This window comes from Amphiura filiformis, chromosome 6 (genome assembly GCF_039555335.1).
Source record: "Amphiura filiformis chromosome 6, Afil_fr2py, whole genome shotgun sequence".
NCBI classification, from domain to species: Eukaryota; Metazoa; Echinodermata; class Ophiuroidea; order Amphilepidida; family Amphiuridae; genus Amphiura; species Amphiura filiformis.
Window position 1 is genome coordinate 12,527,229 of NC_092633.1, and position 13,594 is coordinate 12,540,822.

Below are 13,594 nucleotides of genomic sequence, written 5' to 3' on the forward strand. Positions count from 1 at the left end.
TTTACATTTAGACGTAAATACCACCGATCTATTATAATACAGATCAGTGGTAAAGACCCTTTCATTGATCCCAGCAGTCAAAATAAAATTGTTTATAAATTGCATAAAAGTGAAGGATATGTGTCATTCAAATTGTTATTTGGAATTTTTGAAACGAAAAATTTGTCAAAAAAAACAAAGATAGCAGCAGTATTGTTGAAGTTGCAGCTCCATTCAAATACATGTAGCTAATAAATTACAGATTCATGTATAAGTCCTTATTTTTGTCTTAAATAAACGGCAGGCCTATTCGGCTCAGTGTACCACTAGCAGGCTGTTAACATATTTACAATGCAATGTATCAGGCATGAGAATTTCCAGTTTAAAAACTGAATTCAGGGGTTTTTTTATAGTCAAAATTTCCACAACTTTGTTTAATTTCAGGATGTTTTTGGTACTTTTTGCCCAATTTCACGCGCATTTCAAGCCTATACATTTTACCAACCTATGACCTCTTGAAATTCAAAAGTATCCGGGGGGGGCACAAATGACCATACGGGTATGCTCCATGGAACTTCGGACCCCCCTTTTTAGATTTCGCAGATCCGAAAGACCCCCTTTGACCAATGGAGCTCCGAAAGACTCTTGATTTTGGTAACTTCAGCTCTGAAAGTGAGTTTTTCAGGCGATTTTCAACCAGAAAGCCAAGAAAGACCCTTGATTTAGACTGTCCACAGCTCCAAAAGTCCCCATTTACTTGTTCGCAACTCCAAAAGGCCCCTATCGGTATGCCGGTCAGCTCCCAAAGACCCACCTCAAAATTCCGGGGGATCATACCCGACCCACCGAAAATGTGCACCCCCCGGGCCTATATATGCGTAAAATGCACGTTTTCATTGATTTGGGACATTGTTTGGAAAAATGGACCCTCTTTTATCATTTAACAATTTCTTGCATTGTTACACTGTATAGTCCTAATTGATTAGGAATTCAAGGAGAAGGCAGTTTCCATGGGAACGGCCATTTACACTCGAGTCATTTAAAGCAAATTTTCCCAGATAAAATGGAGCAAATTTTCCAGTAATATTAACAAAATTGATGTAAGTGGCTGTTACCATGTAAACTGTGTTCTCTTTTAAAACTCCCAATTTGGCTTGCCAAAAATTCACCCACCAATTTTAGGCTATAGTATTAGAAAAAAAAAAAAAAAGGGTGCAACTTGCCAGTATGCAGCACCCTAAGAGCTTTTAAGCAACGGCTAATGTTCTATAAAGAACTCATTAGCAATTTCTATAAAGAGCCTTAAAAGATTTGAATGGGCCTGGGGGACGAAGTTAATGAATTAATTAAATAACTTATCCCGGGACTCATCGCAAATTTAAGAAAAGTGAAAAGCTGAGAAGAAAATAATCAAAATATACCTTCAAGGTAAAAAGCAGTGCATTTGAACCGTTTTTGGTTGTAAAAAACATTTTCGTGGATAAAGAATGTGTTTTTCTTTTCTACAAATAACATTTTAAGGGTTCTTTATTAAGTGTTCCTTATAAGCTCTTCAAGCTCAAGGTTCTACAAAGATCCATTTTCTTGGCTAAAGAACCTTTTTTGTTTAAAAAAAAAGCCATGGAGCAACCAATTTTATTAAAAAAAAGTTTTGAAAAAGTGTTTCTGAAGGAACAATCATCATATTACTATTAAGCCAGAAATTGCTCAAGTCGTTCCTCAATTTTGACTTGTACACCGTAAAAAAGCAACGTAGGGTCCCTGGGTTCATGTCTTGAATGGTTCCTAGCCTGTACTATACCCAATTGTGACTGGGCACGTTATTTTAAAAAGCACTACTTGTTAGTTGTACAATAATAAGTAACCTCAAGGATTCTCGAGTACTAATATACTGGTAACCTTTTTTGACCCCGTGGCTGTGTCCACAAAAATTTACTTCCGGATTTGGTAGGACTGTGAAGTTTACGGTGGTGTTGGCCGTACAGGAGCGGCTCCAAATGACCACTTTAGACGACTGGTAGATTTTTTCCTAAACATTATGGGGAAAGATCAGGAGTTATTAGAGGCAGCAAGAACAGGAAATGTACTTATCATCGAGAAACTTTTGGGTGGGAAGCCAAAGAATGTACTGTCCCAGGCGCTGTCAATAAGGTAGGGAGACGAATTCAACGTGTTTACATTTTCACTGTACAATGTGTACAGTGTACAGAATGCTGCATGCACAAGGCTGAAAGCTGATACTGATACACTGATTGTCAGATATTTATAATCGGCTTTAGCTCAGTAATAGATACTGTGTATAATAAAGCTCAATATTTCTTGTTTATAAATGGATAGAAGTTTAAACTTAAACTCGAAAAGTTAGAACTAGGGCTATACTAAAATGCAGAAAACCTTAGACGAGCGCGTATTGTAAGGATACATCGCGTATATACTGCGTTGAACGCACTTGTCTCTGATTGGCTGCTAAGGCGATATATTGTTGCTGAGTGGAAATTTATGAATGAACTGTGCGCCCGTATGCGTTGTTAGCGCCGAATTTGCAACATCACGGTAGTCGCGCTCGTAAAAGGTTTGTTGCATTTTAGTATACTTGTTTTGCCCTTTCATTTGCTTTGAATTTGATCACTCACATGCTCACGATATAAATTATTGTAGCTAGTATTGGTGAACGATTTATCAGCATTTTCACTCAGGGTTTTTGGTGCTGGTAGTATCAATGTTTTCTATGACTTTATCATAATAAATGTAGAATGGCAAAGTGACTAAAATCTTTAGCTAAAATACACATTGTAAACTGCAGCCCAATTTACTATTTGGCACATTTTGGTCTTTATCAATCTCAAAATATTAAGGAGAAAAATATTCCCAACACGTAATGTGGAAGAGATATGCGAGCTGACAAGATGGTGACTTTTGGTGAAATTTGAATTCAGTGTAGCATAGAATAGATTAGAAAATCATCCGAGCGATATCTTCATCGAAAATATGTGAATTTTTTAATTCAATCATGAAATATTTTAAAATCTATTTGGATTTATATATGGAATTGATGCATTATAACAAAAACAGTTCAGAACTAAATATCATAGTAAAGCTTTCTTACTGGGTCTTTATATTGCCGACCAAAGTTCGGGGAAAACCATGTCTGTTTTTCAATGCATCACTGCCGCAGCCTACTTGTGGGATGCACTGGCACTGTGCACTCAGGTCTCAGGCCACAGAAACGGAGCTACATGTCGTATTTAGCAATACTTGATAGCTTCACATTCAAGGCTGGAGTCCTTTTCTATCAAAATTTAGTAGAAATTGTGTAAAGAAATGGAAGTTCGGAAGTAAACACAGCTGATCCCAATTAAATTATTTTAAAAATACTAACAGATCAACCAGTCTGGGTTCAGACCATCTCATTCGACTTGTTCTGCTCATGTAAAACACAGAACGAAGTCTTGGTAGTATGAATTTATGATATTGACAAGGGCAATATGGTAGGACTTTGTATGTCAGATTTTTTAAAATTATTTGATACAAATACAATTAATCATGACATTAAAAACTAAAAATATATAATTATTTTATCAAATGATTTGAAAGGTATCCATACTGGCCATACGCCCCGCCACAAGCAATGTACTTCTTGTAGACTGACTGTGTGCTTTCTAATCAATGTGAAATAGTATGTAGCATGCCACAAGGCTTAATTGATGGCTCTCTCGCCTTTCAAATTTCTATTGAATGATCTTCCTGAAATGTAACACATTGTAAAGTAAGAGTACGGTACCGGTATATATAGTTTATACATTATTGTATGCTGAATGCTGATGAATGATGCTGTAATCTATTATTCTTCTCTTAGAATGAAATTAATGATAATTTTAAAAATGTATTTACACTATTTACAAATGGCTTCAAAATTCAGCTGAATTTATACTCCATCACTGAGCGACAAGTAATTGGTATTTAACCAATAAAGTACCGTAGCATGCTTTTCCCAAAGCTAAAAAGCAATCACTTTTCCTCAGTGATGTAGTATAAATTCAGCTTTAGTCTATACACTGATTCTATAATATAGGGTGCACAACTTATAAGTTCCCCCTAATGCTTTTTGAAATAAATTGAAAATTATTTAACGAAATATAAAATTGTAAAAAGTTATGAGTAACCTTATTTGTTTTACAAATCTGGGCCAATTTGTAATGTCATACATCATTGCGTTTGGTCACAATGGTTCATTATGTAAAAAAAGAGGGAGTTTTAAAAGTTGCACCTGAGTCCATAGGAGTCAATTGTTTTAAACAATACAGTAACGTTAGGCCTGTCCATGTGTTTGTACTTTGTAGTGGAAATAAAACTTAATTTTGTTCTCAATTTTCGAATTGCATTAGGCGCAACTCCCATACGACAAGCAATTTCTTTGATTGGTACATTTTTGCAAAGAAATTTGGGCAAACGCGGCATTATTAAAATGTGACTTTTCACATGTGATGAACTACTGGCGATGTGGTCTATTCTCACTGCAGTACAATGTACATATACATTTGTATCCCTTCCATCTCAGCCATTTATCATTAAAAAGAAAAGAATTAAACACCTGCTTTGCTTTTGAAAAAGAAGAAGAAGAATACCAAAGATCAAGTTTTCTTTTACAAACAAATGAATATCCCTGGCCTACTGTATTGTTTGAGAATTGACTCCTATGGACTCAGATGCAACTTTTAACACTGTTTAAAATGGTCTCTTTTTTTACATAATGAACCATTGTGACTGAATGCAATGACACGTGATGCTGAAATTTGGTCAACATGTGTAAATCAAATAAGGCTACCCATATCTTTTTACAGGTTTGCATTTTGTCAAATATTTTTCGATTTATTTTTAAAATAAATTAATTAGGGGGGAACTTAATAAGTTTTGGATATAGAATGCCATATACACAATTATTATTATTTTTTTTATTATTATCATTATTATTAGTATTATTATTATTATTATTATATGTTCTTTTGGAAAGCACTGTGGTCCTTGGAGAGCACTAGATATATGCTTGGTTGTGTTGTATTGTATGTATGTTATGGTGGTAATACATGTACACCCCGGACGTCACCCCTGATCAATTTTTTGACTAATTTTGCATTTTTCTCAAAAAATAACTACACACTGGTAATAAAGGTAGTTATATGATAGACCTCTTGATCTTTTACCATGTGTAGGCTACCACAGCATAACTCTGGAAGCTGCCTCAGTTTCACTTCTGGCACAGTGTCAGCACTCAGCCTTTTCATTTTCAGTCTTTCAGAGATTTTCAGTCTTTCGGAGATTGGGAAGAGATTGCCGTACAGCTCCTTATCAATTGGTGGTGTGTGACTGCCTCTCTCTTGTGTAGCAACTGCCAACCATCAACCGTTTTCTTAAACTTTGATGAAATTGTCCAGGTTTCCGCACCAAGACTGATTCAGTTGTATCAGAGTCTTAGCCAGAAATCAGAAACCACCCGTCCAAGCAGACACCAAAATTTGACCCTCAAATATAAAACAACTTGTCTATACCCATGGAAGGGTCACTAGGGTCAAATATGTCCTGATTTGGCCTTTACATGTCACTCTGAATTAGTCTCAAGTTCATATAACCTTAAAATCATCTGTTTTAGAACTATCACATCTGTAAAATCCATTAAATCCACCCGTCTAAAATTAGATTAGGCCGTCTTAAAGACTGGTGGACGCATGGCTGGCTAAGACCTTGGTTGTAGTGGTGAAGAGTTTGATTTTCAGATTTCTAGGCAGGCTGCAAGAACTTGCTCATGCTGGTGCAGGCTTGTCATGCTTGGGCTTTTCTGATATTGAAATCTTTTTCAAGGTCACTGTCATCATGTGTTTGGATGTGGATGGGGACATAATTGCAAATCATTGTTTTGGACTGGTTTTCTTGGGATTTATGCTGAGACTGACTGTAAAGTGTAAGTGCAGTTTCAACAAGATGTACATTGTAGTAACATGGTTTCAAGCAAAAGTTCTCAAAACAGGTTTAAATTAGGTACTCACTAGAAATATTTTGATTCCTATCTGGAATCTTGTTCACTCTGGTTTGGTGAGTGGTAGTGGTTCTAGTTGTTTAATATCGGTAATCTTTATGACTGATCTTGATGACATTACATGGGTTGCTTGCCGATTGATGATCTGATCGAGATTCGAGCAAGTCTGTACACTCTTCGTCCTTGTTCATGGGGGTGTTGCCTCTACTTGTTATCCAGATGGCCTCTTTGAGCCAGACATCACTAAAACCACATTCCACCATCTGCAAAGCACTTGTACACCGGAAGGTAAGCGAGACCCCTTCCAGACAGCTGAAGTAGTATATGAAATCCCTTGCAAGAGCTGCCCAAAAACCTATATACATGTAGGGGAAACAGCTCGCTTATTGTTTACCAGGTTTTAAAAAGAACACAGACTAAATAAAAAAAAGCTAGTGAGAAAACTTTCACTAGAGCGCAGAGGAAAGCGTCAACGACAGAAACATACAAATCGGCCATAGTAGAACACACAGCAACAAATAATCACATAATTGGATGGAGGAGGCCAAAGACCCACACCCACACACCCCTACGTGTATTCACCTCCAATCTGTACTCAATCAACATACTGAGGACTTTTTCTGCCATTTTGTTTGTGTCTATTTGAGAGTACGGATTTAACCTAGCATTTGCGGATATATCGTTATATCTTACAAAATGATAGAAGACGTATTTTGCAAATACGTTATACTTATACATGCATTTGTAGTCGTTTGCAGACTCCACTAACCAAGGACGGTCCCCATTGCTGAGTGGTCCGCGGTTGGAATGTTGAGTGCATGTGTGTGTCCTCGGTTGAAGGCGATTACCAGGGTTGGCAATTTAAAAAAATCGATATATTTGATTAAAAATTCAGATTTTTTTTATTTAAATCATTTTTTTTTCTTTTTGGTTGTTATTCCAATCACTGCTATACCCCATGATAAATTAAAAAGAGACCAGTGAAATGCTATCAGGCTATTTGATCAGGTATTTACAAAAAATTCATAACCTCATTAATATACGCGAAGCCTGTAATCCAATCAAAAGAAATTGATTGCCTGACCGCGCACTAATTGCGAGGTCATTAATAACTCGCAATGACTCGGACGCGCAACAATGACTTCTGCGTACGCATGCGTGTATAAGCTACGCGTTATGGCAACGCACACACATACGCGATGACGTCGCGCTTCTGTGATTGGTACATGTAGCTCTTGTTGTCGGCGCGAATGTTATATTATCGCCTGGTTGATTTTTTGTAGGGTAGGTTACAACAATGATTAAAACTGGTTATATTTAACAGCGTTTTATGGCATAAAATAACATAAAATGCCATTTTGATTTGTTCAAAATATTAGATACGACGGTAATGAATGACAATAATAACTTTGCACCATCTATTTTGAGGTCATTGTGTGAAATTGGAGGGATGGTGCGCAATTATTATTGTCTAATCAAAACACATTTTCAGATGTGAAAATTTCAAATAAAAAATTTGGTAGAATCATGGGAAAAAACCTGTTGAATTCTGCATCTTGAAAATGATTTTTATCTTGACATCATAGAGGTATTTAATTGTATCCAAAAGGTGTAGAAGCATTACGTAAGACGGTCAATTCAAAAAAGAAATTAACTTTAATTTATCAAAAATGGTAAGGACTGAAAAAGTTGGTGTAAAATAATCAGTGATTTAAAAAAAATCATTTGATTAAATCATGATTTAAATTGTGCCAACCCTGTCGATTACACATGCACACCCACATCCCACACACCTCTCATAGGACTGGGATAGCAAGAACCATTTACAGCACCAAATGTCAAGCATACACCCACACATGGGTTATTATGTTATGCATATTTTCACATTCTGTAAACTAGAAGTCACAGATCAAATGTCATTGCCATTGTCAATTTTGTTTACATGCACATTGTAAATATGAAAAACATTTCCCATGTTGAAGAAGTTGTACTATACTCATTTCTTGTACATGGTTGTTAAACTTAATTAAGCGTACATAGTTAATTATCACAAAGTCCCACAATGCAACTTTCTACAAGGATGAAGTGATCACAAACATTGTTATCACAAAAAGAGTCACTGTCTTAAATTTTAAATTGTGAAAGAGTTAAAAAACTGGCCAAGCATGATAGGTGAGAGTGTCCACTTTTAATTGTATATATCAAACTCAAAGAATCAAAATAGGACCATAAGAATAAAATGTTGAAGGTCATAGTCAAAACTAAGCCAGGGATTTTCGGGCTGGCTCATGGGTACTACCCGTGCCGAAATTTAAAAAAAAAAAAAAATTGGTTTTGTAGTGTCCCTGGACCTAGACATGGTTTTGTGTTTTTAATATAAAAATTGATAATTTGTTTTCATGTCATACTCTATTAATGATATCAAAATGCATTCAAATTCAATGCATTTTGATATCATTAATAGAGTATATGATATGAAAACAAATGATCAATTTTCATATTAAAAACACAAAACATCATGCAAATTTTTTAGGTCAACCATGAATGATCCTAGCATTTAGGTCTAGGTCCAGGGACACTACAAAACCAAAAAAAAAAAAAATTACTTAAAAAAATTTTTGCTAAATTACCCGAAAATCACAACCCTAGTCAAAACCCAATTAATTAACTTGCTTTAAAATAAATATTGTATTGTATATCACTTCATTCAATTCATTCATTCATGTTTTAGCTTATTTTGAAGAAAAAAACTTTATTCTGGAATTTCCAAAATTAGGGTCAGCATTCTTTTTTACAGTAAAACAAAACAATAACAAAACTTTTTCCATTTCATGGTAGTTGGATGAGGAGAATCAATAAACTTTTTTTGGCTTAGAATACACTCCAGGCCCCCATAGAGTTCATTCCTACAATTATGTCCTACTGTCTATACCAGACAGGTGAACCGTTTTCCTGTATCCTTGTTAAGGAAGGGGTATGAACGTTTGGACAGTATTTATTTTGGGACATTAGAGCACATCAGACATATCGAATTGCATTCTGAATACGAAGAATGTCCTTCTGATATCAAATAATTTAGATTTTTGAAATTCGCAATTTAATACACATTTTATGGCAAATCATTAAAATTGATATTTTTGATATTTAACAGTACTCGAAGTAAACTTTATAAATCTGATGATTTATACTTAAAGTGTATGTAGGTGGGATGAAAAGCCGACGATCAATTGACAATTTTGACCTTTTGTATTGAAGATATAGATTTTTCCCCAAACAACAAAAGAAATTAGGTATTTTTGGGGAAAAAATCAATATCTTCAATATGAAAGGTCAAAATTTTCAATTGACCGTCGGCTTTTCCTACAAACTACATACACTTTAAGAATATATCATTAGATTTATATAATTTACTTCGAGGACTGTTATATATCAAAAATTTGAAAAATATCAAATTTTTATAATTTGTCATAAAATTTGTATTATACTGTGATTTTCAAAAATGAAAATTATTTGATATCAGAAAAACGTGCTTCAGTATTCAGAATGCAATTCGATAGGTCTGAGGTGCTCTCATGTCCCACAAAAAATACCGTCGAAACGCAATAAACGCTCATTCTAGATCCCTTAAGTTGCATCAAATTGATCATGTTAGAAAGACTACAAATTGACATTGTAGACAGGTTTCTAGGTATATACATCATTTACATGTAGCCCCTATGGCCAGTTGCCTGGCCAGGTCAATGTATGAAATTGGATTAAAAAACAATGTTTATAAAACAGCGGCAGTTTATAATTAACATGCTGGGGTTGATGTTTCGCGTAGCTCGCTGCAGGAGATCAGCGGACTGAAGATGAATTGGATGGATGGATGAAAATAATCCTCTGGGCTGTACTGATAAAACACACGCTTTACAGCAGAGTTATTTTGTAAATATGTAAAAGCTACCTTTGGCTTTGGATTCATTGATTTGTTTTTAGTGCATTGAGAGTATACATGTCATTATTCCTTCATGGGATGCAGAGCAAGAGCAATTAGTAAATTGAAAGCAGTAATCGATCATGAAATTTGCAAAATCAAAGTACGACTCATGTTGCTTTTGAAGTCAATTTCTTTCTGTCATTCATTTGTTCGTTCATTCATTCTTTCTTGCTTGCTTGCTTGCTTGCTTGCTTGCTGCTTGCTTGCTTGTTCGCTTCCTTCCTTCCTATGTCAAGTCAAGAGGAAACATAAATTCTCAAATTTAAACTTCGCAGGGTCCTCATTTATACAATTTTTGATTTATTGAAGAAATTTCAGTAAATTTTGTGATTACCTAATGTTGTGAAAATGCTGTCTCCAAATTTTGTTTCATAATCAGAGCACTGCCTTAATATAAAGTTGAACAAACTTATAATGTTTACAATAGCAATTTTGTTACAGTTGATCTTAAATGGATCAGGTCACCTGACATTTATTCATCGCTCATCATACTTGAAAACAGCCATGCAGATCAATCTGTCAGTCACAGCTTTCTCTGTGAATTTATAGATAAATCTGAGAAATGAATTTGAATGTGCAGATCTGAAATTGATACATACATAATATTGTAATGCTGTAGAGCCCTGGAAATTGGATCTGAAGTGGATGTACTATAAATGTAGGAAATATTGTATTTGTAACGCTGTTTGACTTGCATGCTACATAAGAGTTACTTTTATTATTTTATTATTACATTTATTACAGGGCATGGGACATTTTGTTATTAAAATTTTGTATTCCAAAATGAGAAACAGCCCAATTGTTTTGAAACACAAGTTGTAAGAGGCAAACCATGTCAAACGCTAAAATCATACATTGTAATGCCCATATGTCTACTAAAGAGGAAACACTAAGATTGAATTTGTGTGTACATTGACTCAGAAAGCTGTGGAGCTCAAGTGGTTTTACTCTGCATCATTCTGTCTATAGAGAGCATAGGTACATGTAGATATTGAGAAGTAGTCCCCTGTCTGCAGAAACCTTTAAGGTGGTATTTGAGGCATTTTTGAAGTGCTCTAAGCATTTTTTAAACAGATTAATTAAGTAGAGCAAACCACACTGATCAATATGCCTTTTGTTTGAAGTAAATTGGATATACAGTTTTCAAAATTTGATTTTATCAATAATCAATAAAGTTAATGAGTTTTATGACTGGAAAAGCTCATCAATGTGTAGCATTTGCCAATATTTTGCTAAAAATCCACGCATAAATGTTCAGGGTACTTATATTTCGCATATTTTTGCCTTAAAACTTGGTCAAATTGTTTCTAATATGTTCGAATGTATTATATTATAGTCTAGCCGCCCTCTAATTCACTTATTTGCGTAATTAGCATTTATGCAAATTAGCTCATTAATTATGCAATTATGCAAATTAGAGGGTGATTAGACAATATAATACATCAGGACATTTCTTTTTGTCTTTGCTTCCTGATCAGACAACTGACACTGATTTGCTACTGAACATTAAAAATACTCGGACCCCCTCAAAAAGGATTTTTACAAAGACCACATTGCTCCTAAAGCAAATGTTACAATATGGCTTTAATTGCATTGCAACTGTTGGGCAAGAGAAAAAAATTAGTTTTCAATTTTTAGGTTAGGAAGATGTATTAATTTGGTACATGTATGTACATTTTATGCTGTAGCACAACTTTCTATCATTTACAAATAACGGAATATCGCCAGCTGTACACCCAGGCTCCCGGGCCCAGGCTGTACATTGTCTGCTTGTCTGCCATTTCCAAAGTTAACGTCCTATTCTGAACCATACTGGTGTATTTAATTAAAACCGTTGAAATGTGTGATGCAATTTGGATTGAGTATTCATGCATGGTACATTAGTCACAACATGAGAAAATCAATGGCATCAAATACATCATGTCTGACAATGATTGATTAATGTCAGCGTGATAGGAAGTCCGAGTAGTTAGTGGTTTGCAAAATGATTTCAAATTGACGACAAATCAATAATGGAGTTACATAAATATAACACTGATTTATTAGTTCATAAATCAATGTAATAAACAAGTTAAATCAGCTCACTGATATTGATTCTGAGACGGGAGTAGCCTAGATGGGAGCACAATCAGCACATGAGAGCATACATGTAGTTTCCATAAAATGGTGTTTTGAAAAGACAAGACACATAAACTGTAGTTTAATTTCAACCGGTGCCTAAGATTTGTGCTAACTCTTTTGAAACATGCCTAGTTAAAAAAATGCTAGATTGTTGGGAACAAAATCAGAACTTTGTATGGTCATAAACTCCTAATAAAAAAAACGTAATATTAATTTCAATTTGTTTTATTTTCTTCAGTTTCAGACGAGGTGTGAACCCAAACTGTCAAGATGCATCAGGCTACACACCATTGCACCATGCAGTACTCAATGGACACAGGTAAGTCAAGATGCATCAGGCTACACACCATTGCACCATGCAGTACTCAATGGACACAGGTAAGTCAAGATGCATCAGGCTACACACCATTGCACCATGCAGTACTCAATGGACACAGGTAAGTCAAGATGCATCAGGCTACACACCATTGCACCATGCAGTACTCAATGGACACAGGTAAGTCAAGATGCATCAGGCTACACACCATTGCACCATGCAGTACTCAATGGACATAGGTAAGTCAAGATGCATCAGGCTACACACCATTGCACCATGCAGTACTCAATGGACACAGGTAAGTCAAGATGCATCAGGCTACACACCATTGCACCATGCAGTACTCAATGGACACAGGTAAGTCAAGATGCATCAGGCTACACACCATTGCACCATGCAGTACTCAATGGACATAGGTAAACTCACTGGGAATAGCCTAAATATTAGAATATAAAGTGAGGTAGGGATGGGTGAATCGAAGACTGTGGACCTCAGCCTTCAATGATAGTCTGACATTCATTTGTTGGACATTTGATGACTATCATTTGGAGGCTATTTGGAGACTGAGTTTGAATGGGGGGTGAAGGGGTACCCGTGTATGGTTTGGGTAGGGATGTGCTGCTGAGAAAATCAGACCCATTCCTATACCAAAAGTCAATTTTTTTGTGTTGAAGAACAGATTAAAATATTTTGATTTGAGCAGCTATATTCATTTTCATTAGGGTTCACTGCACAGTTTACCCAGGTATTTACCAGGTGGTGGTCGCATTGCATTCTCTAAATTCAGTAAATTTTCATCGTCAACCGTGAAATTGAATGGGATTATTTTGAAATTTTAAAACACTTGATATATCACAAACAAATAGGCCTATGTTAATAAATAATATAAATACATGCTAACACCATTGGGGTTCGATAATGAACCCCACAAAACTAACAGAGTATAAGGAAAATGCCATACGGCCGGGCGATTTCACAAGTTGCCGGCTCTATCATGCCATTCGCCGCCTGGTATTTACCACTGATTTTAGATGGTCAGTTGTCTTCAATGACAGAGCCTTGTTTGATATGCAGTTGGCCTCAGTAAATTGCGTCACAAAACCAGCCATGAGTGTTGACTATAATATAAACCATTGGCTAGTATTAACATTACCCTCTTTATATGTAT

At 35.5% G+C, this 13,594-nt stretch overlaps 1 protein-coding gene across 1 annotated transcript in view; it reads left to right on the forward strand.

Annotated features, from left to right (window-relative positions):
• The first annotated feature begins 1,924 nt into the window (after positions 1-1,924).
• Positions 1,925-13,594, forward strand: part of LOC140154988 (ankyrin repeat and SAM domain-containing protein 1A-like) — a 114,585-nt gene continuing 102,915 nt past the window's right edge. The window contains exons 1-2 of the mRNA XM_072177655.1: positions 1,925-2,130; positions 12,349-12,429. Of these exons, the coding sequence (XP_072033756.1) occupies positions 2,018-2,130; positions 12,349-12,429 (194 nt within the window). The 5' untranslated portion in view covers positions 1,925-2,017. The remainder of the gene's footprint in view (positions 2,131-12,348; positions 12,430-13,594) is intronic.